Below are 26,510 nucleotides of genomic sequence, written 5' to 3'. Positions count from 1 at the left end.
TTTAAAAAAGTAAGAAACAGTGAGATATAAGCAATAACATTTATATAAATTAAAAATACGTTAATATAAAGGTACATATTTTAAAGGAACAAATACATACCAAAAGGTGTCTATTAGATTAAAAGTATTGTTCATAAGGAGGGGCACAAGAAAAGCAAATGGTAAAAACTGCAAAATATTAACAAAACACAAGAGAGGCCTATATGGACAATTAAAGCCACACTTAAAGTCTGGCTAAATAAACAAACAGAATGCTAGTTTCCTGATTCCTTAAGATGTGTTTGAGGCACATTTCTTTCTTTAAAAAAAGACACTTCTTTTTCTTTTTTAATACTTATTTATTTGGCTGCGCCAGGTCTTAGTTGCCACCTGCAGGATCTTTAGTTGCGGCATGCAAGCCCTTAGTTGCGGCATGCGAACTCTTAGTTGCAGCATGCACGACGGATCTAGCTCCCCGACCAGGGATCGAACCTGGGCCCCCTGCATTGGGAGCGCGGAGTCTTACCCACTGGACCAGCAGGGAAGTTCCCCGAGAGACATTTCTTGAACCAGCTTTTCACTACAATTCCAGTTAGACCTTTCCCTTTAGCGTTCTGACGCTCTTATTCCTTAAAATAGCAGTGATGTTAACAGCTAAACTTTGATGATTGCCAATGTTCTGTTTTATATATTGATTTATACCTAATTTTCAAAACAGCCAAGGAGGTAATGTTATCATTGCCTCTATTTTACTAATGGAAAGGGCTGAGTGAGTGACCCAAAGTCACAGCTAGTTAGGTTCCTGACTCTGGAGACTTTCTTAACCATTATAATCCAGTTCTCACTGAATTCTTGTGTATAGTTGAAGTCAGTGTTTAGCGTTTAATTACATACTATCTTTAGCTATCCTTTAAAAAAATAATTTACCTTCCAGTGAGGAAACTACTACAGCAATGTTTTTATTTAAACCTATTTTTCTCTAACATATTTTAAAATTTGAGGAAAATACAAAAAGTCCATATTCATAGGTGATTTTTGCCCTAAAAGTTTTACTAAATGCCTAAAGTATTTAGTAAAAAGAAAGAGATAAATGATAAATATGCTAATTATTAATAATATTAAATATTTTATAACCAAGTCTCACAATGGAGAGAAGAGTTAAGAATTAAATGCTTAAAATTCAAGGGGACAGGTAGCTTAAAATTATTTTGTTAGGGAGTTAAAATTGGACTAAAAGGGCTATGAGAACTACTGACCAAATTTAATTTATCTTCCTCATCATATAAGCATCCATTGAGCCCCTATGATATACCAGCACAATGCTGTTAGTCAATAGGGGAAAAAAGGCAGAAAAAGAATTGCCTGCCCTTCTCCCTGTCACCTCTCCACTCCTTCTTCCTGCTGCATCCAACCTGTGGCTCCAGGAAAATCAAGTGTATCTGAGCTCAACTGTCCAGGGCCATGGGGAAAGCATAGGAAAGTGATCCTTCTCGGAATTACAGCTGGAGGCTGCTTGACATATGCCGGCCTCACAGCATACGGGAGACGCTGGGTTAAGCTGTAACAACAGCGCTGCACGCCACCAGGCAGTAAATGGATTTCAGTTCCGCTTTAATTTCTAATGAACGGCCATGACTACGCCACACCCATCAGCAGGAGGAGACTATTCTGCCACATTGACAGCCTTGCTTAATGGCTGCCTTCCTGCTTATCACACCTCAGCCTGATCAAATTGTTATATAAAGAGAAATGTTTTTGCAATAAATATCTGTCGGGAATTTCAATCGGGTTCCAAGGCCCAAAAAACAAACAAACAAAAAAAGAATTGCCTGTCATCAAGAAACTTGTAGCCTAGAAGACAGAGAAACAATCACAAATTGTTAGCTGGAATTGAGTCTACATTGGGTAAGTAGGTTCTAACAGGAGCATGTACTTATTTCTAAAGGAGAGTAGTATTGAATGCCCTCGTTGAGGAAGAGATGCTGTGTTTGAGTGTTGTGTTCTACAGGCGGATGGGTGGTAAGAGGATTTTTGTTGAGCAAGCATCATGAGCAAGGCTTGGAGTGAAGATGTAACAGTAAATTCAGAAAACTGCAAAAATCTGGGTAAGGCTACAGCAGAGGGCTTGTGGATGCAGGGTGGGGGAACCCATCAAGACAGAGTCCTGGAGTAAGCAAGGGACAATCATGAAGGCTTCTGTGCTGAAAAGTGTCCAGTTCATGCTTTTAATCAGGCAATTGCATATTCCTGAGTAAAGGTCTGTCACTTTTTCATCTGTCCCAGCTCCAGACCTTTTTCTTATATGTAGAAAACTGCCCTTGATTGTAATCTTAGTGGGGCTCAGTAGCCCCTCAGTATCTCTTTTCTTCCCAGCCTCATAAAGCCAGGGTAGAGCTTATGTCAGGCTTAGCCAAGGAGAGGCGTGTTCTTGGCTTAGAATTCATCTGCGGTGGCCCCCAGTGAAGGCTGTTGGTAAGACCCTCTGGTTCCAGTGATAATCAGCAGTAATGGCAGTGCTTCCTGGCCAGATGATTTCTATCTAGTTTTTAAAAGCTTCCTTATCTTCTGCCTGTTTTCCAAGTTCACTCTTCCAGCCTCTTCTCATTTATGTGAGTCCACCTGTCACTTTCAAAGAAACCCTCTTTTTGTTGAAACACCCGGAATTATTCTCTGGTATTTATAGCCAAGGAGTCTAGTAGAAAAAGATATCAATACCAGAAATCCATTATTGACATCAGATTGTTGGGAAATATGGGGAAATTCACATTGGTTATCTGCATAGCTTAGGTAAAAGGCAGTCAGAACCCTGAAATTATTCAGAGGTAAGAGTCTGGATGACAGTGACCCACAAAAATGGGACATGGCCCCTGTATAGTTACCAGAAATGACACATTTCCTGAGGGTAAGGCTTTGAAAAACCATACAGTAAGTCCCCTACGTACAAACGAGTTCCCTTCCAAGAGCACATTAGTAAGTCCAATTTGTTCATAAGTCCAACAAAGTTAGCCACTGATCTGGAAACAGAGGGCCACCCAAGAATTGGCATAGGGATTAGACAATAAGATACAGATGAGAAGGAGTGGTCACGATTCCCAGCCCCACCGAACCTCCTTTGTTTGCTGAAAGAGCCCCACACTCCTTGATTTGTAAAGCAATTCCTTCCTTTTTGGAGATATAACTAGTTCCTCAACTCAAGGCATTAACTTTAGGAGGGAATTTATTCTTTTCATGCCCCATTCCCCTTAACCTTCAATGATTCCCACCTATAATAAGAAGGAGCAACAGGGTATCAATGAGAAAGTAAAATCTAGAGATGGAAATACTGTTATAAATGAACTACAGGAATTGCCTAACTTATATTGGCTAAATATTAGAAAAGATGGATGGAGTCTGAGGGTACTCAACCAAGGAGAGAGAATGATAACATTAGATCAAGCTGAATTAGTTATATGAGTGTACTTTCAGAGACTGTGGATCCATTGACATAGTTTAAGGAGCTGGGAGTCTGTTAGTTTGCTGAAATACCGCAAAATGGAACTCAATGGAAGCATACATTAAATGAAGTTGATTCCTCGGCATAGTATAGAAGCACAAAATAAAAATTTTCACAAAATGGAATTCTTATACTATATGATAAAATGGGTTTTTATCATGTATAATCCACCCAACCATCTTCACCAATTGAGACATATATTGGAGATGGGAATTCCAGTATCTTTAAAAAGACTTTAGTGATGTCCATGAATTGTTGGTGGAAGGCATAGTAATGAAAATTGATTCCCTGATTTCAGTGAGGAAGGGCAAATCTGGAGTGGAAGAGATAATGTAGTGTCATTTAACTACCAATGAGTAAAACAGATATATTTTCCATTAATAGATATTAGTATCAGTACAAAGTCAGAATAGTCTGATCCAAAAAGAACTTAACAGCCAGTTGAGAATTAGATTTCTGGGAATGAAAGAGGTGTGAAGTCCTCTGTAGAGCTATTTGATTTGTGAAATTAATAACCCTCCAGAACTGCTCATCAGAGCCTTGGGTGTGTCCTTATGACATAAGATATGGAATTTCTGCCCTTCACTGAATTTTTAAAACTTAGGTAAATCATGGACCTCGAGCCACCAGAATGAAAGAGAGGGCATCTTGTCTTAAATAAGTACTTTGCAATGATATCTCAAGTGTGTGCTACTTTTTTTTTTACCTAGTCTTTGCCTAAAAGAACAAGAGTTCGTTACCAAATTAACTGTGCCCTGTGAAAGAAAACATGGTTTTGAAACACAACTAATTCCCGGGGACACAGGACACTTCTGCAGTCCACTAGTGAGGGTATTTTGATGTTAAAATGACAAGTGGAGAAGCTACCTTTATCCTTCCTATATTTATTACCCAAGTTCTTGTACAGCTGGAATAGATGACTTCAAAATATGATGGATTCTTACATCAGCTCTGTAACCCATGAAAAAGGAACATTTTGATTGGAAATACGAAGTTGAAAATTGCAGAGCTTTCTACTCCTACAAAAATATTAAATTAATAACAATAATGCTTCAATAAAAATCAGAAATATTAGTGCCATCTTTAGTGACTTAAAAGTGCAGTGCTAATGATCCTCAGCGGATTCTCATTTGTGTTTAGTAGTGGAAGGATAGTTTGAGAAGATAAAAATGGATTTTCCAAAGTTTAATTAGATGGCAACTTCTGTTGCAACTGCTGTTCCATATGGGGTCCAAATCATTATAGCTCTTAGTACTTTGTATAAAGCAACTGATCTGAATAATGTCTTTCTCCTCTATTCCAATAAACAAAATTACTAGAAGCAGTCTGTTTTATTTCACCAGGCAGGAATAGTAATATAATTTTGCCATACTGTTTCTGGATTGTGTTAACTCCTTGGCTTTGCACCACATTATAGTCTGCAGAAATACCATCTCACAGAACATCATGTGATACAACCTAGAGGGTAAACTTTATTAGCTAGATACATTAATTAGACACTTGAATGCCAGCACATTGGAGCCAAATACAATGGAAGACTATAGGGCTGTCAAGTTACTGATTTATTTTAAAGGTTAAGAGGTCTAAGGAAAGTTGGGCTAGCTCTCTAAAGTGAAGACAGTTTGCTGAACCATGTCTCTATGACCACTAGGAACATGAATAGTCTCTTTGAATTTTGGAGGCCACATATTACTGCATGTGAGTCTGGTGCTGAGAAGCTGTAAGATTTGAGTTTGTCCCATGGCCAGAGAAGGCTCTCCAGACAGCTGAGGTCACAGTGATCCTGCTACTTATCACTCATCAGATTGAATGATGTTTAAAGGGTTCATAGTAGGTCAGGTTGCTATATGTAGTGTGTGGTAAGCCTTAGTAAGAGAATTAAAACCCTAGCTTTCCAAAGCAAGGATATGCTTATATTTAGCAAATAACTACTGTCCTTTTAAGAAACTGGACCCAAGGGGAAGCTAAACAACAATTTGACGTTAACTACTCATAAACCTAGTATTACCTGATCTATCTAGCCTAATCTCAATTGCTCGGCAGTGCTGATTCATCAAGTACACGGGGGCTCATGGGGGCTTTCTCTATGACCAGCTGACTAAGAAGAGTATAAATACAATTATAGTTATATAAATTATAATCAAAATTATACGATATATCGGAACAAATTGAGAGTGAAATGCTGCAACAGTATAGGATGGATTGGGATGCCCTGGAAGGCAGTTTGATAAGAAGCCAAGGAGAACAAGAATACTTATTTGACTCAATGGCTCTCTTCAACATACTGGAGACATTATGAGTCTAATTCTCACTATTCTGATGAAATGCCTTCTTGTAAGAGACCTCTTCTGAAGTGCTTTGGAGGTGAGCTTTAAACTAATTGGCTTTCAAGTTGCTCACTTCCTGTTATCTTAGTATCCTCTGAAAGCCAGTAGTGCTAAGGTGGAACATTGTAGAAATGGAGAGAGCTTGAGAAGCTGGAGGAGAACAATCCTAGAGAATATTGGTTCTGGGTAGTTGGTAACACAGCTCACCCAAGAATCACAGAGATATTTTTATTTTTATTTTTTGATTAGGTATTGAAAGTCTTCTTGTAGAGTCTTGGAGGAACTGGCACCAGAGAGAGTCATAAATATCAAAGTTGAATCAAAACATAAATAGCTTATAAGTGACAGGGTGTGCTACTAGTTTCAGATAAATTTTGGACAGCATAGCCTCAGGACACTTCATATACAAAGGCTAAACTATGCATGGAAGGTTATTTGCTATTTAGTCACAACCCAAAAAATTCATGTTAGCAGTTTTAATAAAAAAATCAAAGTTATAAAAAGTACACTAAGAAGAATAAGTGTTGACTTTTTCAATTTATTCCAAATATGTGTGTGTATGTGTGTAATATATATAAAAAAGAGAGACAGAATACCTGATCCTTAGCTGACAAGTGCTATTGATTCTCATAGATCTTCTAATAAGATTACTAGCGCTTCTTCTTAAGTATCAAAATTCAGCAAAGCACCATCAGCTATGTGAGGAATGTTTCCAATGTGAAATACCTCTGTAGGTCAAATCAAGCCAAGAAAAAAAAAGATATCAAGGGAAATAAAATTCTTGCAGGGAGCAGAAAAAAACTCACAATACTGTCGAAACCTTGTAGTTTTTAGTCTCGTTTTGAAGAGATTAAAAGAGAAGGTAGTAATTACATAAAGAAAAGAATGCTTTAGGAAGGGAACAACCAGAGAATGTTTCCAAAGTAAATACATGAAGTATGATATAGAAATTTTAAAGAAGACAAAATTAAGGAAATCTGTTGGAAAGCATAAAAATCTTTTGATAATGGAAATAGAAAAGAAGAGATCAAAGATTTAGTGTAACAAGGAGGTGCACCATCTAAGACTTTCAAAAAGAGAAAATAGAAAAAAATGGATGGACCATATGGACGTGAATTTCCAGATTAAAAGGACTCCCTGGGTACTCAGTGAGTGAGTGAAATACACCCTCTCAAGACATATTGTTGTAATAGTTCAGAAACTGAAGATGAAAGGAAAATCTCAAAAGTTTAATGAGAGCAAAAAAGGTCACATTCTAAAAACTGAAAATTATAATTTTATTAACCTTTTCTATTTCAACTCAAGAAGCAACAAGACAATCACTTTCTTGAGTATCTTCAAAATTTGGAAGGACCATTATTTCAAATTAGAATTGTATCTAGTCGAAATATCAGTTAAGCGTATGGGCTGAGTAAACACATTTTTATAAACGTGACTTCACACACACACAAAAAAAGAGAAGTAACTCATGTGCACAGGAAGTGATCAGAAGCTGTGTTCCCCCAATGCTGTGGAGTTAACCAGGAAAGAACAGAACACAAGATTCAGAAAGTAACAAGGGATCTAACCCAGGAGATGGGTGAAGGAAGTCTAGGACCACAACAATCTCACTGGACCAGAGACCAAGGATTCTATTATTCATAAATGTACTTTAAAAGACAGTACTTTGTCAGAGACAGCTGATTTTGTTGTTTGGTTTTTTTTCTTTGACATATCGTTGATTTACTATGTTGTGTTAGTTTCAGAGGTACAGCGAAGTGATTCAGTTATACATACATATATCTATTCTTTTCCATTATAGGTTATTATAAGATATTGAATTTGCATTAGTTTTGACACCTTAGGTAAGCTTAGTTAACATTTGAAGAAATCTTATAATGGAGACTCACTTCATGAATTTTTTAAATATTTGGTGCAAAATAAAGGCCTGTTATGTAACATACAGTTGAACTTATTTTCATCAAACTTAACACCTCTTTGTAGGTTGTAGGGGAAGATTCCTATAGCCCTCATTAATTATGAGTCAACTGAAATGTACCATAAATAACTTAAAAATTGTCATTTACCAAATTTGCTTAGGTTGGTTTACAACAGCAAGCAAACTAGATTGAAGTAGGAGGATATGGAATTCCAGAAGAAATTTCTCCCAGGAGAAAAAAGTGAACTTAATATTTCTGTTTTTTGTTTTTTTTTTATGAACACTTTTACCATGTTCTAGGTGCTTTAAAAATACTAACCCATTTAATTTTCATAACAATCCTATGAGGGGGTATTATTACTATGATTATTTATATTATTATTATCCTTAATTTACAGATGAGAAGACTAAGGCAAAGATAAATAATTGTTCAATTTTTCACAGCTAGTAAATAAGAGAGCTTTATTCAAGCCCAAGCAGATCTGACTTTTAACCAGCACACTATGTTACCCTACCCCCTGGGTGCAAAATATTTCCAAAATGGTTTTATAATTCTGTTTGAGGAATTACTCTGTTTTGGAAAATATTAGTGACATAGATATATATGTATAGAGAACTTCACATATATATGTATGTGTGTATATATATATATGGCAAATAAGTGCAATACAATGAAGGAATTAAAATAATTTTGCACTGTTTTCTTCAGCAGTAAATAATATTTATATTATGTAATAACATGCAGTAAATATTTAATCAAAGTTTGTGGTATACATACATTAGGAGTTATTGAAAGGAATAATGGTTGCAGGTGGGGTAAGAGTGGGAATGAGCAAATGTGCTAAATCTTTATCTAATGGGGGAGGTGGAAGGGAGGTCCAAGAGGGAGGAGATATATGTATACATATAACTGATGCACTTCATTGTACAGCGGAAACTAGCACAACATTGTAAAGCAATTATACTCCAATAAGAAAATAAAAATAAAAAAATAAAAGAAAATAGTTGATGTTTAAAATTGATAAGTTAAACAAAAAGTACAAGCAAGGACATTGAAGTAAATATTAAAAGAAATCCATAACAGAGTTGAAAACAATGGCCTCTTGGGAGCGGGACTTACACCGAAGTGTGGGGTGGGGGATTGCTTGGTTCATTATCAGTTTTGTAGTAATTTTGACCTTTTAAATGTGGCATTGCTATATTTTAAATGTATTATTTTGAAAAAATTTAAATGCACATGTATATGCATGTGTGTCAGCTATATATTTTAGTGGATTCCTTTTATATTTTTAAATATTTTGACAGAATTTAGTTAAACAGGCTAAAATTGATCTATGAAGAGAAAATTATTTCTCTTAGTAAACATATAGTCAGTTGGACATAAACATATGTCCTGGGAGCACCTAACAGCCCAACTATTGCTAACATAGAATCATCAGATACATATGCCAACAAATTTGAAATCCTACTAGAGTTTCGTGTCTTTTATACCTTTATGCATCGCCTTCTTTTTTTAAATGTCAACGATCTTTAGGAATGCAACAAGACAAATTCCCCAGTCTAAGACAGGTTAGCAAAGCATCCTCCCTTTTACTAAGAAGTAGAAACAAGATAAGCAAATAGGAAACATCAAAACGTGCTAACAGAAGGAAAAGGGGTTAAGCCAACAAGACTTTAACTCCATCTCAAGTTTCTAGGACTTCTCTCAGGGAGGCCAAGATACCAACTATCACATTCTCTGCTGAAAGAAATTTCTGGGCCTTCTGACATGTTCACCTTCATTATCTTCTTTGATTTTCAAACAACCCTTCATAGTAGTCAGAACAGGTGAATTATGGGTAGACTTAGGCTTATGATGGTTAAATAACCTGTGCCTGCACAAACAGCTAGTAAGATGCAACAGGAAAACTCTAACTCACATTTATTTTACCATATTTTGAAGGTTCTTCACTATATTCCTATTCACATAGTAGTTATGCTGATCAAAAAAATCATAATTATCAAAATGATACATGTGCCTTATGTGTTTATTTGTTCATTTGCTCATTTGGTAAATGGTTATTGGATACCTACCATGTCCAAAGCCCCAGGGACTTCTAAAATATTAGTCTGTCATTAGAAGGACAATTTCAAAGCCACATCGTTACACATTAGGCTTCATTTTTCCCTCTTAGCAGAGTCAGATAAGACTGGGCAGAGTCTTCCATTAATTCTTATAACAACTAGCATGACTCAGAGGTTCGCACCATTGTCTTAATTTAATTTATTGAACTTCCTCTTAAACAGTCCTAATGAAGAGTTAAATCCCCATCCTTCAGGAATCAGTAATCAAAGAAGGGTAGATTGAATTGTTATGGGAAAAATTAAGACATAGACAAACAGAGATTATACTAACAGTGGAAGACATCCTATATTTTAGTCTGGAAACAATGATACCAAACCTGGCAAACATTGTAGATGATCATTTTTATTTACATCATGTCTCCCAGGGTCCTTAAAATGTGATTGCTATCATATGCTCACAAAATGAGAAGGAAGAGTTGAGAATGATTTCCAGATTTCTGGTTTAGGAGACTGAATAAGATGATAGTGTCACTCAAAAGTATAAAGTGACAAGAGCAGTTAAAAGGAGATAGTGAATTTCATTTTAGATATATGGCTGTGAGACCTGCAGCAGGAGATGTCTAGAAAGCAAGTGGATACACACATTGGAGTGCAGGTTTTCTTCTGGAGGCTAGATTGAGGAAAGAGCCCCAGGAGTCATCATAATAAAGGGAATGGTTAAAACCTTGGAATCGTTTAAAAATCTTTGAGATCTTAGAATCTCAAAGAGACTTAAATGCTAGAAAAGCTTTTTAAAAAACTGTTAGAGGAAACAGAGAGCTTCAGAACATAGATAGAGAGAAGTCACAAGGAAAGGGGAGGAAAAACTAGGAAAGAATGTAGTCCAAGACACATTTTATTAAAGGGGTGGGTCTGCATTGCCAAAAGTCACAAGTCAAGTAGGTGAAACACTAAAAGACTTCAATAGATTAGTAAATATGAAGGTTATTGCTTTTTTGTTGTTGTTGTTGTTAGAGCAATGTGAGGGAAGCGGAGGGATTAGAAACCTTATTTTGATGGATGAATCATGGGTGGAATGGTGAATAAGAAACAGAAATTGGAGGCAGCCAATGTACAACTAATTTTCCTACACTGGACACGTAGCAAAATTTGTGTAATAGAATTAAGAAATGACTAAAATAAGTTTGGCTAAAAAAGAAAATTAAGAAATAAGAGAGTAGCTAAAGGGGGTCATGCAGATTCAGAGATCATCTGTTGTTTTATACTGAGGGTTTAGAAAAAGAAGAAAGAGAAAAGGAAAAATGGAGTAGAGAGAGGAGATCATTGTTGTGACAAAAGCAAATTAACACTTGATTTTTTACTTAAAATATGATAGGAGTGTACCTGTTGGGCTACTAAGAGATCATGTCTGAATTTGATCTTAAGCTATCAAGGCCCTGACAATTAAAGGTATTTTTCAGTTGAGAGTGTAGGGCTAATGCTACAGAAAGGTTAACATTTCCTAATCATTTACAACAAATTAGGGCCAACCTTGCGAGGTAGTCCAGCAGTATGTTGTAGATGACAAAACTGTGTTTAGGAGAAAGGAAGTAGGTGGTTCAGAAAAAGTTTTTTGAGTCCAGTGCTCTCCCCTCTTCACTGTGTTCTATCTTTGATAATATTTATGTAGGCAGTGTTGAATGAGTCATATCAATACAACTCCCTTTTCCCAGAATAAGATAGATTTTGAAAAACAAAATGATTACAATCAATCAGCAGGGTAATATCTGAAAATGAGATTTTCAAAACTTTTTGTCTTTCCTTAAGAGGCATACCATTTTTTTCCCTCAAATACAAGAACTGGAAGACATATTATCCTAAACTTGTATGTTAAAGAAAAACAAAACAGGGCAGCAGAATGTCCTATAATGGCCTAAATGCAAACCATCTGTTATAATGCAGGAAAGAAAAATCTCATTTTAATAATTATTTGGAATAAAGCTCCCAATATGAAATACAGAGACAAAAATTATTTCTATAAAAGTTATTTCTATACACCATATTTAGTGCCAACATCAGGTAGAGCTTTCCTGATTTCACTTTTAAATTTTTCAAATACATTTTTTATCTTTTTCCCCTTGACCAAAAACAATATATCTAAATAGAATCCCAGCATCTGTTTTATACAAAAAAATGAATAAAATATTTCCATATGAACAGAAAACATTGGTCTTTATGTCTTTGTATCCAATTTTTAAAACAGATCATCTATAGAAAAATGCTTTAAAATCTTTTTGTTGTAGTTGAAATCAAAACTGCTTTTAGTTTCTTGCTGTTAGATCAGGTCTCCAGATCAGTGCATTACAATATCTTTGGGACTGTGAACTCAGAGTGAAAGTTGCACTGAATTTTGTTATAGGTTCTTGAGATTAAAGTCAGAATTTCCTATGCTGGACTACCTAGGTACTGAGGTGCTGTGGTTGTTGGAGGGGTTAAAGCTGGAGCCATGGATGCATATATATTAGGGAGGATTCACAAACACACGACAGTGGAGCCTGGGTCAGTCCATTACTATGAATGAGCAGTGACCAATAGAAAGGGACGAGGAAGATCCAAGAAAACTGAGGTAAGCGGTGTTCTGAAGCTCTGTCAAAGTGGAAACAATAGATCAAAGGTGTTCATGGTGACTGGTCAGAGGAGGTTTTATTTTTTCTCGTAGGAGGCTAGACAACATAAAATAAAAACAAATTCTTCTAGTCAAAGTTTTTTTTTTTTTTTTTTTTTTTCTTAACTGATTTTAGCAAACTTCAGATCCAGACACAGGACTCAGCGATACATTCCTGGACAGCAAGGTAAACTATTTTACGCTTTTCAAAACTCTTAAAGTTAAGAATTCAAAGTTATGATTCATCAGAGGCAGGGTTACAGCTTCAACAACTAAAGCAAATCCCTATTCTGAAAAAAAAATAATGTTTTAATGTGTCTCTGTTGGAAGATGACCAGAGCAGCGCTCTGCAATCGCAAGAAATTTGACAGCTTGCGTAAGCTGCCCTGCGCTTGTCATTTCCCTCGATTTAGTGGCAAAATCGAAAGATCAGCATTTCTAAATGATGCTGATTTTATCTCTTCCTAAGGAACAGTGAAATTTATTTAGTCTTTATTACCAAGTGTTTGTTTGCACTAAATGTACATTGATAAGAACATTATTGTTATATAGATATATATTATTTTCCTGTTAGGATAGTTCTTTGTTCCCATAACCTTGTTGAAACTCAACGGGGAGGATTTATGTCTTTTAAATGTATCACATATCAGTGTTAACCTTTGCTCTGTTAGCATCCATACTGAAAATATGGAGGTCCACCTGTATCCTGAGTATGTTCTTTGTTTTGTTTTGTTTCTTATCAACCATAGTAACACCGCTTACTTATGTAAGTGTGATATATATCTGTATCAACCTCTATAGCTATATCTATACAGAGAGAGTTTCATAATCCAAATTTCTTGGCTAAACAACTTGATCCTCTACTTAAAATATTAGAAGTCTTTCCCTAAACCCCCAAAATAAAACTTACCTGAGAAGTTGAGCAACAGAGCAAGAGATTAATCACAAATTTTTCTTCAAATCCTAAAATTTTCCTTCACAAAAAATTGCTAAAATGTTCTTTGATCTCTCTATTTCTTTGGTTGAAGGGCCAAAGAGCCTGGGAAATCTCATCCAGATGTTCTGCTCATTTAGGAGTAAAAGTGAAAGCATATGCCAACTTCTTAGGAACAACATAGACTCTAAATCTGAGTTATTAAAAGGTCACTTTTTTTGTACTCGTGTGTTCAACTCTGGATTTCAGTTAACTTCCTTGCATTAAATAGCTTGAAATGGAAAAGCACTTAAGAGTTCCTAAAATTTGCTTTTTCTGTCTTGGTTTTCATTGTGATCGGGTTAAAACCAGAAAGTTACAAGTTGGTGAGTCAGTTTCAGTGTTTGCAAAAATGCTTTGCAGATAGTGCCCACTAAATAGATGGGTATTCGTTGATAAATATGTATAAAATGCTGACATGTCTTTACCTCCCCGCCCCCCCTTGAAGAAGCAATGTTTATCGATCATTTTGGTGCATGCAGTTATCTAAAGGTCAAGATCTTTAAACATCTAACAGTTGCATCCCTTACTCTAGGTACTAAAATGGCAACCACAATCTGTTTCATCATCTGGGTGTTATTCATAACAGATACTGTATGGACTCGAAGTGTGAGACAGGTTTATGAGGCAAGTGATCCAGAAGACTGGATGGTGCATGACTTCCATTGTCCCAGGGAATGTTTCTGTCCCCCCAGTTTCCCTACCTCTTTGTACTGTGAAAACCGGGGTCTCAAAGAAATCCCTGCTGTACCATCAAGGATCTGGTATCTTTATCTTGAAAACAACCTGATAGAAACCATTCCTGAGAAGCCATTCGAGAATGCCACCCAGCTGAGATGGATAAATCTAAACAAGAACAAAATAACCAACTATGGAATTGAAAAAGGAGCCCTGAGCCAACTGAAGAAGCTGCTTTTCTTATTTCTGGAAGATAATGAGCTAGAGGAGGTACCTTCTCCATTGCCAAGAAGTTTAGAACAATTACAATTAGCTAGAAACAAGGTGTCCAGAATTCCTCAAGGGACCTTTAGCAATCTGGAGAACCTGACCCTTCTTGACCTGCAGCACAATAAACTATTAGACAATGCCTTTCAAAGAGACACCTTTAAAGGACTCAAGAACCTCATGCAGCTAAATATGGCTAAGAACTCCCTGAGGAATATGCCACCAAGATTACCAGCCAATACTATGCAGCTGTTTTTAGACAACAATTCCATTGAAGGAATACCAGAAAATTATTTTAATGTGATTCCTAAAGTGGCCTTCCTGAGACTCAACCACAACAAATTATCAGATGCTGGCCTCCCTTCTAGTGGTTTTAATGTATCATCAATTCTAGATCTTCAACTGTCTCACAATCAACTCACAAAGGTCCCCAAAATCAGTGCTCATCTGCAGCACCTTCACCTCGATCATAACAAAATTAAAAGTAAGTAACCATCAGGGTGTGTCTTTGACTAAGATATTCATGGTTATTAAATTTATTCTATATCTTCTTTAAGAATATCAGTAATGTTCGTTTTCTCTCCAGCTCTCGTGCCCTTAGATTTTTTTTTAGTGTATTTTCACGTTTTGTCTATTCACAGACAGTGTCAATGAACCAAGAAGTTCAAATGTTCAAATTGCAAATTGAAAAGTGGATTTTAGTAATCTACAGAGGGCTATTACCTGTTGGAGAAACTAAATGTCTCTATCTTCTTTTACTCTGAGCAGATTCTGATGATATTTCTGCCTCAGTGGGCAGACTTATTGAAGAAAGTGTACCAGCCACAAGCAACCTCATGAATAGTAATAGAAGGAATATGATTTAGGAGGTATCAGGAAGGGACCTCTGTCCTAAAACCTACAGGACAGCTGATGCCTACAATCACCCTAGTTAGAATTTCTGCTTTAGATCAGTGGGTTTCTCAAACGTTAGAGTACACAGATGGGTGGCCCCATCACAGAGTTTCTGATTGAGTAGGTCTGGTGGGACTTGAGACTTTTCGTTTCTAGCAAGTTTCCTAGGGATGCTGAGATTGATGTTCTGGGGACCATACATGGGAAATGTTGTACTTTAAGGCTTTGCTCAATTGAAATTGAGACAAATGTCCCTGGAAGTTGGCAACTCCTTAGGACTAATGGCAGTCAACAAGGTAGAATACACACTCCTTTCCTGAAAATAGCTTTTTTTTTTTTTAACATCCTTATTGGAGTATAATTGCTTTACAGTGTTGTGTTAGTTTCTGCTGTATAACAAAGTGAATCAGCTATATGCATACGTATATCCCCATATCCCCTCCCTCTTGCGTCTCCCTCCCACCCTCTTTATCCCACTCCTCTAGGTGGTCGCAAAGCACCGAGCTGATCTCCCTGTGCCATGCAGCTGCTTCCCACTAGCTATCTATTTTACATTTGGTAGTGTATATATGTCAATGCCACTCTCTCACTTCGTCCCAGCTTACCCTTCCCCTTCCCCGTGTGAGAGATGAGTGCAAAGTGTCTTGGAGGCAGAGGTGCCATGAAAGGAAGAAGTGGTTATAGAAAGAAGGGGCTGGAGACGTTAAAGGCAAACTTAGCATCTTCACAATTATGCCTGAGACCAGGCTGACTCAGGTGTAGAAGTAGACAATATCTTGGCCCAGCTACAGGGGGTGATACCAGCCTGGCAAGTATCCATGCATGCTCCACCCTAGCACAAGCCTTTTAGGAAGCTAATCTCGAAGAGGCTTCTGAACAACCTTATAAAATACATTCCTAAAATGAGAATCAATTGGATGGTTTGCAGGAAAATGACACAGATAATTGTCAGAAGGTTGTGCTGCCTGCTTATTACTCACTAAACTTTTCATTAAGCAAATAATTACATAAACATCCAACCTATAGGAATAGACTATTTTGCACTGGGTATTCTTCAGTTTTTCAATATATATATATTTTCTAACAGCAAACTTGAGCATAAAATCCATGAGCAGGCTGCTCCCACAGCAGTGATTTTTTCCATGGTGATGAGACACATTGTTTAATCTTGTAGTTAAAGCAAAAGATGCAACAGGAAAAAAAAAAAATGTTAATAGCTGAATCTGTGCACTGAACCAAGTAGTACAGCAGCCAATATCAACCTAAATAAATGTAATTTTTTCCTGATGAAAGTTCTGTGCTTCTACAGGTGCATTCCTTACCTGACAACAAAAGTCCCATAGACATTTGATGTAGGAAGTTAATTTAAAGGGATTCCACATAGAGCCCTATTTGTGAGTTGGGAATTCCCCTGAAGTGGGAACTTGAGAATGAGAGTGTTCAGGAGTGAGGTAGCAAAATTCAACACATGGTTGGGCACCTATGCTAGGTACTTACATAGTTTTACAAAGTTACACAAAGAAGAGGACTCTCTTCTTCCTCCACTTTTATTTTAGAGGGTTTTTTTCAACGTTTTCTCATATATTTCTATTTTCCAATCATTCTCATACCTTAAAGTGCATCAGAATCACCTGGAGGGCTTATAAGACACAGGCTGCTGGGCTCCAGCCTCTGGGTTTGCGACCTAATAGGTATGGGGTGGGGTCTAACCATGCAGTTCTCAGGTAGTATTGATGCTGTTGGTCCAGGGACCACACTTTAAGAACCCCAAATTAATCATCAAAAGAACCTTGTGTGCTGTTATTAGGAATTTCTGAAGAAAGAAAAACTGAGGCTCAACTAAGTGAGGCTATTTTTCCAAGGACAAAGGATAAGTATAATAGCCAGGACCTGAACCTAAGGTTTCCCATATTAGGTGTTTTTTCCCCCACTCCAACACTATTATCATAGCACATTTTTCTTCGATGCCTAGAATATGAGACTTAAGACAAATTTCTATCAATAGAGGTAAAAATCGTTTTCACAGCAACAATGTCAACAAAGAGAAATTGATTTACTTGCTGCTTAATGTAGATATCAAGCATGGTCTTTTCTATATTCCAAGAAAAGAAATGGAAAAGAAGAATTGCCCTGGCAAGAGTTCTTGGCTCACCATTATATCACAATGCATTATAATAACTGCTAAAGTACTTAGTTCTTCTTACCTCATAATCTAGTCTAGTTGTTAATGAAGTGGTTGCCAAGAAACATACCTCTTATATGAAGAGTTCTCAGAATTTATAGGACAGTGAACTTTTCTTATCCAAAATAATGGAAATATTTATTTCTTCTGAACACCTTAGGGGACTTTAAATTTGACAAAAATGTTATCTATTTGAACAAGTTACTTCTTGGTACTCTCAGAAACATTATAATTACTTTATGAAAATATAATTAAATTTAGAATGCTTGTTTTTACATTCTGTTTACTCACACATGCATGGGTTATGGGTCATGAGGGTGATAAGGATAGGAGATAACACATCAGAAAGGACATAATCTCTCCAGCAGGCAAGGGACCCTGTGTAGTAGGAAAGGGACGAGGCTGGGACTCCGCTCTGCCACTTACTTGCTGAAATACCTGGTGCACATTGCCTTACCCGTCTGAACCACTATTTCAGCAATGCCCAGGTGGGGAGAATAATAATGTTGCCCAATACAGGTTGTGTCATGATAAAGTTATAATATATGTAAGAAAAAATACCTTGATGAACACAAATCTGCTATACAGAGTCATTATTTTTAGCAAGTTGAATTCACAAAATGGCATAAGATCAGAGCAAAGCACCCGTGCTGTAAGCATAAAATCCTTCAGAACAAGTCAGTGTGCACCAACAGGACACAAAAGGAAGGTCATTGCCAAAGTTAGTTGGGTCTTATCTTCTAAGGGAAGATCTCTTCCTCAAAACAGTTTCAAAATAGGATTTAAAAGGAGTACATGAATTCATGGTTGAGATCAGCTATTATGCACACTTGTCAGAATTTCGCTGGTTTAAGAGGCTTTCTCTCCTGAATGCTCCTAAACTTCAGTATAGACATTGATGCCAAGGGCTCTGATCCAAGGCAGGTGCACGATTTCTCACATCTTAACCATATGAAAAGGCTGATGGGATAGTTCCTGGTTTGAAATTTTGTAATTCAGTTCTTGGCAAATGTTTCCTTTCCAATTAAATACACTTAAGTATGGAGATTCAAGGTTGTTCTCTGCAAATATCACATATATAAAGTTATATTAATTGCACTTAAAAAAAACTTATCATCATGTACTGCTAGTTTGAGTGTTTGCATTATTTTAAGGTAACTTTCAAGCACCTTCTCTAATAATAGACTGGCTTTCTTCCTTTGCATCCATCTACTCCATTCCACCATGCACCTACCCGTTCTTTCAGTACCAGCTCTGAACCATTGTTTCCACCTCTAATGCCCAAATACTACCTTTCTCATTCTACAGTAATCAAATCATGCCTTATCTGGCTTGCTAAAGGAAGAAGACAAGTGATATACACCTTTGTTTCCATCACAACTTTTAACAATATGTCCTTTCTAGTGCTCTGTATTAAGCATGGCAAAATATGGACTGAGATGACTCTGTGTACATTGCACATTTTTTCAGGTGTTACTTCTGTAAAACAGATATGCATAACTTCCAGCTTACACAAAAAAGGTTTGTTTCTCTGCCACTTTCATAGACCAGGCCACTAGACCCTCCGTAGGACTGTGATAATAGCTCTTGGTCTTCCCATCCTTAGTCTCTTGTATTTCAGTTCATTTATTCACGCTTTCTTTGTCTCCGTAGATGTGAATGTCTCTGTAATATGTCCTACCACTCCTATCACATTGCCTGCGGAACATGATTCCTTCAGTTATGGACCTCATCTTCGCTACCTCCGTCTGGATGGAAATGAAATCAAACCACCAGTCCCAATGGATTTAATGATCTGCTTCAGGCTCCTTCAGGCTGTCATTATTTAAACATGTTTTCAACAATCTAAAATTGATTTAATGAGTTCATATTTCTGACCTGAAATTTGGTTACCATTCATAGGTTTAAGATAAAAATCACTTGTTTAATGGCTTATGGCCACCATTTTTATTTGTATGGCTTACTTTTTTTCTATTCAAAGTTGCTTTTCTCCATGATATGTAGTACAGCCTGCTTTTCTTTAATTAATAAAATAGACACAGAGTTAAGATAGTTTATCAACTCAAAGATAGTTCCTTTTTGTCTCTCTCACAGCTTATTAATACCAAATAATACAAATACATTGTGATTCAATAGGAAGGATATATTTGTTTGCAAATGTTCAAAATTGCTTATGCAGATATTATATTCACAGTATAAACACAACATCTAACAAGAGGTAGGAATTTCTAGAGAAAATGAAAACATGAGATATTTCTTTATCATAATTATAAAGAAATAATTAAATTCAGATTGTTAAGTAACATTTGTAAGTATAAGTTTGGTATTTAGCTCAAGAATGGGTATGAAATGCATCGAATACTTTATAACAAGAAAATTCTAGTCATTTAATATCAAATAACAGAGCAATAGTCATTTTTAGTTCATTACTATTTCTTATACCTGCTGTTCTTAGATATAGTACAGTGTACTTTAGCAATTAAAGTTCTACATTTATTGTAACACATTTCTGACAGAATCTTAGTGTTTTAACACTTGAAATCCACTTGAATCGCAAATTGTTCAGTCCTTGTATTTGCCAGTGCTTATTGGATTCCTTAAATAAAAAGAGTGAATGCTTTCTAACAAAACAGAAGTAAAATATTTATTTCAGGAGGCTTATTCACAAGTCATATTAAGAATATATTTTTAGGGGCTTCCCTGGTGGCGCAGTGGTTGAGAATCTGCCTGCCAATGCAGGGGACACGGGTTCGAGCCCTGGTCTGGGAAGATCCCACATGCCGCGGAGCAACAGGGCCCGTGAGCCACAATTACTGAGCCTGCGCGTCTGGAGCCTGTGCTCCGCAACAAGAGAGGCCGCGATAGTGAGAGGCCCGCGGACCGCGATGAAGAGTGGCCCCCACTTGCCGCAACTAGAGAAAGCCCTCGCACAGAAACGAAGACCCAGCACAGCAAAAATAAATAAATAAATAAATAAATAAATTTATAAAAAAAAAAAAAGAATATATTTTTAATAAAAAGTGTTATAGTAACAATTAGTTCCATTTTTCTAGCATGAATACATTAAAATATATTTTCTCCTACCCGTTTTCCTCTTTTATCCAATGAACACAAGAAAAAATTTATATTCTAATCACTTGACATAATATACCTGTTTCTCATGAGTCAAAAACAAAACAAAATAGGATTTTGTTAAGTAACAAAGTACAGTTTTCTTATATTCCTGATTTTGTTAGGTATATGTTATTAACAATAAATATTCCATATAGATTAATACATCTATTTATATATATTTTTCCAGACATTATTCTGAAAAATTCTATAAATATATTTCCTTGGAAAAAGGATCATGTACATTTGTGAATCACCACGTTAATGAAAGCCCAACATGTTACTTTAATCCAAGGCTTCTCAGAAAACTAATATGTTATTTTGTTATGTGAATTCCCAAGAAGAAAATATAATGTGCAGGACTGCCTATGTATTTTCATACCAAAATTTATTTGGGGGTGGGAGGAAAGAACAGTGAACATATATGGAACAGTTTTTTAATGCTGGCTGAAGGCAAGACATTAAGAAAAAGAATAAGTTTAAAATACTTCAAAGCACATAAAGAAATTATGAAAATAATGTCATATAAAATTATGTCATGAAAATACAGGTAATCAGATATCATTAGGCTGGGGGAAAAGAATATGTTAAGAGAAACATAATAACTTAAATATTTGAAAACTTGCTCTATGAAAAGGGGGATGACACATATTCCAGGAAGCTCCAAAATGAAAGTAAGTAGAACATATGAGTGAAATTTTTAAGGAGCCGTATTTCATAGCTAGCTAAGGAAGAATTTTCTGATATTTGATCAGAGTCACCCAGCGATGGAAGCAGCTTTTCCTAAGGCACAGTTACCTACCACTGAAAGTGTTCAGAGAGACGATTCAAGAGAAAGGATATAGCACAGGGAATTATACCCATTATCTTGTAATAACCTATAATGGAATATAATCTGCAAAAATACTGAATCACTACGCTGTACACCTGAAACTAACACAATATTGTAAATCAACTAAACTTCAATTAAAAAAAATGAGAGAAAGGATGTGAAAAGTATTCCTGATCTGAAAGCAAAATTGTAAAATGTTCTTTTTAGACCTTTTCAACTCTAAGAATTTTCAGCCTTCCTTTTTTTCTTTCTTTCTTTCCTTCCTGTCTTTTTTCTTTATTTCATAAAATATGTATTGAGTGTCATATATATAATAGACCAGGGGTCCCCAACTGGTCCTTGGCCTGTTAGGAACTGGGCCGCACAGCATGAGGTGAGCGGCGGGTGAGCGAGCGAAGCTTCATTCTCTGCTCACCATCGCTTACATTACCGCCTGAACCATCCCCCCTCACCACCTGGTCCATGGAAAAGTTGTCTTCCACGAAACCGGTCCTTGGTGCAAGAAAGGTTGGGGACCGCTGTACTAGACTATACTACACACAGGGAATATAGCAGTGTGCACGATTTATACTACAGTGGATGAGACACAAATTAGCTACATAATCAGAAAAATACGTAAAATTTCATCTGTGATAAGTTATATTAACAGAGAGCTGCATGGTGCAAAGGAATTTGAAAGGAGGATTCCCTAAAGAAATAATGGTTAAGGAAACACATAAAGCATGAGAAGTATTTAACCACACAGACTGAAAGGGAAGAATATTCCACGCCACGTTTAAAGAGTCTATAGTCCTAAGAACAATCTGTAAGTCACTGAAGAGTTTTAAGTCATAAGAGATTACATTCATTGAGGTAATATCACGTAGTGGTAAAGAATATTAATACTGAAGCTAAAGTTGCTGAGTTCAAATGCCAGCTTCACTGTTCTGTGGTCCTGGGCAGAATCTTTAAATTTTCTGTGTCTCAGTTTCTCCTAATCTATAAAATGAGGACAAATAATAATACCTACCTTATGGTGAGAATTAAATGAGTCAGAATATGTGAAGTGCCTTGAAGAGTGCATAACACATGGTAAGTGATAAATAAGTGTTTCTTATTATCATTGGGTGCATATATATACAATATAAATAGATAGAGATATGTACTAGATAGATATATACAATATATTTATGCACATACACAAAAGTTTCTTCTTGGCTCAGTGAGTGAAACAATTTGGAGGAAACTAAGACTAGACGTGAGGAGAGCAGTTAGGATTTTAACACAAATTAGAAAAAAATGGTATCTTAAAGCGTAAGTTCACTGATCGTGGTGGTAGAAGTAGAGAGAAGTGGACACTGTGAGAAAATCAGGAGGTAAAATTATTAGGATCTGATGGCTGATTGGACAGATGGGAAGAGAGCAAGGAGGTGAGACGTTTTCTGGCATGCATAATTGAATAGATGGCAGTACATTTCCTAAGGAGAACACATTTAGAAGAGAAGATCATGAGTCTGATTTTAGACGTGGTTAGTTTGAAATTATTTTTATTTATCCAAGAGGAGATGTCATGTAAGTTGTTGAATGAGGTCTATGAGAGGCCTGAATAGATATATAAACATGTAGGTGAAATTTTCTAAATTTTATTGATATTTCCAATAATTTTGGAAGAATTCTGCATTTAAATATTCATGCTCCCATGAGGTAAGACTGAGTCAGGGACAGAGGATGGATTAGGAGAATGCACACATAACTCTAAGCATTGACAAATGAAGCTAGGAGGAATAGAATGAGCTTTCTAAAATCAATTCCTTTATTTTTAATTTTTTAAATATATGCACAAAGTTACTAGAATGTCCCTAAAATTTATGAATAACCTGCTGTTCTCTTTCTTGATGTATATACATTGTGACTATTAAGAAAATCAAGAAGAATAGGAGGGGCTTCCCTGGTGGCGCAGTGGTTGAGAATCTGCCTGCCGATGCAGGGGACGCGGGTTCGAGCCCTGGTCTGGGAAGATCCCACATGCCGCGGAGCAGTTCGGCCCGTGAGCCACAACTACTCAGCCTGCACGTCTGGAGCCTGTGCTCCGCAACAAGAGAGGCCGTGACAGTGAGAGGCCCGCGCACAGCGATGAAGAGCGCCCCCTGCTCGCCGCAACTGGAGAAGGCCCTCGCACAGAAACGAAGACCCAACACAGCCATAAATAAATAAATAAATAAATAAATAAATAAATAAATAAATTTAAGGGGAAAAAAAAGAAAAATAGGAGATGAACCCAAGCCATTTTAAAAATTATGGGATCATAATAAATTCTCAATCCCTCATTGATGGCCCTAACTAAAACACAGAACAAAACAAAACAACATTATCCATGATCTCTGCGTGTAAATATCACGAACATATAGGCAAAAAAAAGAAAGAGAAAAGGCAGTGTCCAATGATAATGAGAAATGTATTTGTAAACAATAATGTTTAAAAAAATAACGATGGACTTTTGGTAGTAAGAACTTTATAACACAATTTTTTATTTGATTTCCCTTAAAAAACGAAAATAAAAACTAGACAGAACAACTGGCATGGTGGAAGAAAATTCCCAGATGACATCTTTGACAAAACTGGTGTCAAAGAATCCGATGAATTCTCCCAAATGGTTGAATGCAAATGTGTGTGTGTGTGTGTGTATACTGATAGATAGATAGATAGATGAGAGATGAATATATGTAGATACTTAAAACTTAAAATGTTTTAGGAACCATGCATTGGCAAGGAGGAGTATAAAACTTATCGGTTAAAGTTAGGATTGTATATAATATATAAGGAATAATTTTTTAAATAAATTTAACTACAATATATAGGTAAAGAATGTATAACTGTCAAACTAATATACAGAAAAATAGAATGACAAAGAGTATTTACTGAGTCCAAAAGAAGGCAAGAAGAGAAAGGTAATAAAAGGACAATAGAATGCATTTTAAAAAGTAGTATATTTGAAGCCATATATATTGGTAATTACATGGTACAGTGGTTAGGAACTTGTGCTTTAGAGGAAAAAGATTGAGTTTCAAATTCTGCCTGTGCCATTTACTAACTATTTGATCTTTGGAAAATGTCTTAACATTTCTAAGCATTGGATCCTCATCTGCAAAACAGAGAACAATCTCTACGATCTTACACTTTTGCTATGGAGATAAGAGAGAGAACAGATGTGCAGTTCTCGTCACCTGACACATAAGAAGTACCCAATAACTGATAGGTAGAAATTTTATTATTAGTAGGGACTCCAGTACACAAAATTGCACACATTTTATCCAAATCAGACCATTTTACAAATAAGGAACTGAGAAAAATTATTGAACTGATCCAAGCTATAGGTTTTAAGTTTTAGTGCATTGGGAGGGTAAAAAATGAAATGGAGTTGAGGGTTAAGGAATGGGGCCAGTGAACCATGAGACTGAAGTTGGATAGTGAAAGAGATGAAATCAGGAGGGGACAGGAAAATTGGAAGAAATAAGACTGAAGTACAGGTTTGAGGGGAATTACAGAATACAAGACCTGGAAGAAAATGAGTGATCTGAGCTTGGGAGACTATACCTTAAAATGTCTTGAGTCCCAATGCTAAGACATGAGATTCTCGGTGTGGCTATGGAAAGGAACCACTAAAATGAGGAAGTGAATGTCACTGGGGTCAAAGAGACCAAGGAACTTTGAATTTTGTAAGAATCTCGGATGCACGTGCTTCCAGTTTATTTAAGCATCCTGGAATCAGAGAAGAGTCAGCACAAAATGAGAAAACTTTCAAACAATACAAATAGTTTTAAGTATCTTTGTTTAGTGTCATGGAGCTGCCGAATGGCAGATACAGGATTTAAATCCAGGTAGTCTGGCTTCAGAGCTCCTGCTTTCAATCACTATGTTATACCACCTCTTATGATAAAATATGCCATTATGGTTGAAAAAAAGTAACAAAATTCTTCTAAGATATTACATATATACTTACAGTAATTGATTATTAAAATACCAGTTTAAAAGTTTGTGTACTATGAAATTATATTTTGCCCAATATCTGAAGCATTGCATGTATTGAAGGCAATTTATAATTTAGCAAAACAACAAAATGTCATATTTACCAAAAAACTCTAGGAAATTTTTGTTCTTTATGCATCTGAGACAGATCTCAGGAATACTTTGCTCAGAATATTTCTGTACTGGGAAAAGAAGGAAAATGATATAGTATAAGCATATTGTAGAATTCAAAATTGTTAAGTAAATATAACACGTAATTTGTAAAATCACAGGACTATTATCTTGAATTTTGAATTTATTGTTCTACCTTTGGAAAAATATCACTTTCTTTGTGACATTCAGCTGAGTAAACACAATTCAAGTGTAAAAAAGAGACTCGTTGTCAGTTCTTAAAGATTTCTTAAGACAAGTTAAAATAATCCTGGAAAAAAGATCAGAACAGTACAATGACTAGCGGGAGTGTCTTTTGCAAAACTCACAGGAAAAGTTATCTATAGCGTATATAATGGTGCCAGGGTTTGTTTCCAACAGGGCAAGAGCCCTGCCATATATTCCATTTGCTGGCCTCCAGCCTGCATTGAAAGTGACATAACAAAGCTGTTGGTTAGTGGGAACATAGACTATCCAGGTTGAGAAGTAGAAACATTGACTTCAGAGAGATGGAAAGAGATATGGAGCAAACATATTTTCTATACAAGATTAGCAAATTTAGATCAAACACACAGCTTTTATACACTGTTTGTTTAGGAGGAAAGAGACAGAAAGTGATTTAGGTGACAGTAGTTTCTGATGTATTAAAATCAAGGCTGGTGAGATACAGTAATAAGAGCATTAAGGATGTAGAGTCAGATACAAATGATTTGAATCCTAGGTCTGCTAAGGGAACGTGAGCAAGTTACTCAAACTCTTTGATCATTGGTTCTTTAATTAAAGTAGGCAGAGAATAATATGTACTTTACATGATAGTCCTCTGAGGATAAGAAATAGTGTATTTAAGATGCCTAGACTATAGTAGGTGCTTGGTAAATATCTTTTTAATTGAAGTATAGTTGTTTACAATATCATGTTAGTTTCAGGTGTAGAGCACAGCAATTCAGTTATATATATATATATATATATACACACACACACACACACACACAC

The 26,510-nt window shown here is 36.2% G+C and overlaps 1 protein-coding gene across 2 annotated transcripts; it reads left to right on the top strand.

Moving 5' to 3' along the window:
• The first annotated feature begins 1,784 nt into the window (after positions 1-1,784).
• KERA (keratocan) lies at positions 1,785-19,374 on the top strand. 2 transcript variants are annotated; one of them, XM_059934731.1, is made up of 4 exons: positions 1,785-1,884; positions 12,562-12,612; positions 13,934-14,827; positions 19,073-19,374. In XM_059934731.1, exons 3-4 carry the CDS (start codon positions 13,942-13,944, stop codon positions 19,246-19,248), a joined length of 1,062 nt encoding a protein of 353 aa, XP_059790714.1. In that variant the 5' UTR covers positions 1,785-1,884; positions 12,562-12,612; positions 13,934-13,941; the 3' UTR covers positions 19,249-19,374. The 2 variants fall into 2 exon arrangements, with proteins under 2 accessions (XP_059790714.1, XP_059790715.1); XM_059934732.1 differs by lacking the exons at positions 1,785-1,884; positions 12,562-12,612 and adding an exon at positions 12,318-12,386.
• Positions 19,375-26,510: the final 7,136 nt, after the last annotated feature.

Source organism: Balaenoptera ricei, chromosome 10 (genome assembly GCF_028023285.1).
Source record: "Balaenoptera ricei isolate mBalRic1 chromosome 10, mBalRic1.hap2, whole genome shotgun sequence".
Taxonomy (NCBI): Eukaryota; Metazoa; Chordata; class Mammalia; order Artiodactyla; family Balaenopteridae; genus Balaenoptera; species Balaenoptera ricei.
Note: the sequence above shows the minus strand (reverse complement) of the source record. Positions and strands in the feature narration are given on the sequence as shown.

What these genes read in the sequence shown, in the direction of transcription:
- KERA (XM_059934731.1), top strand. Translation starts at nt 13,942, where the DNA reads ATGGCAACCACAATCTGTTTCATCATCTGGGTGTTATTCATAACAGAT. An exon ending in CGATCATAACAAAATTAAAA is followed by an intron (nt 14,828 to 19,072) that starts GTAAGTAACCAT and finishes TTGTCTCCGTAG; the next exon opens with ATGTGAATGTCTCTGTAATA.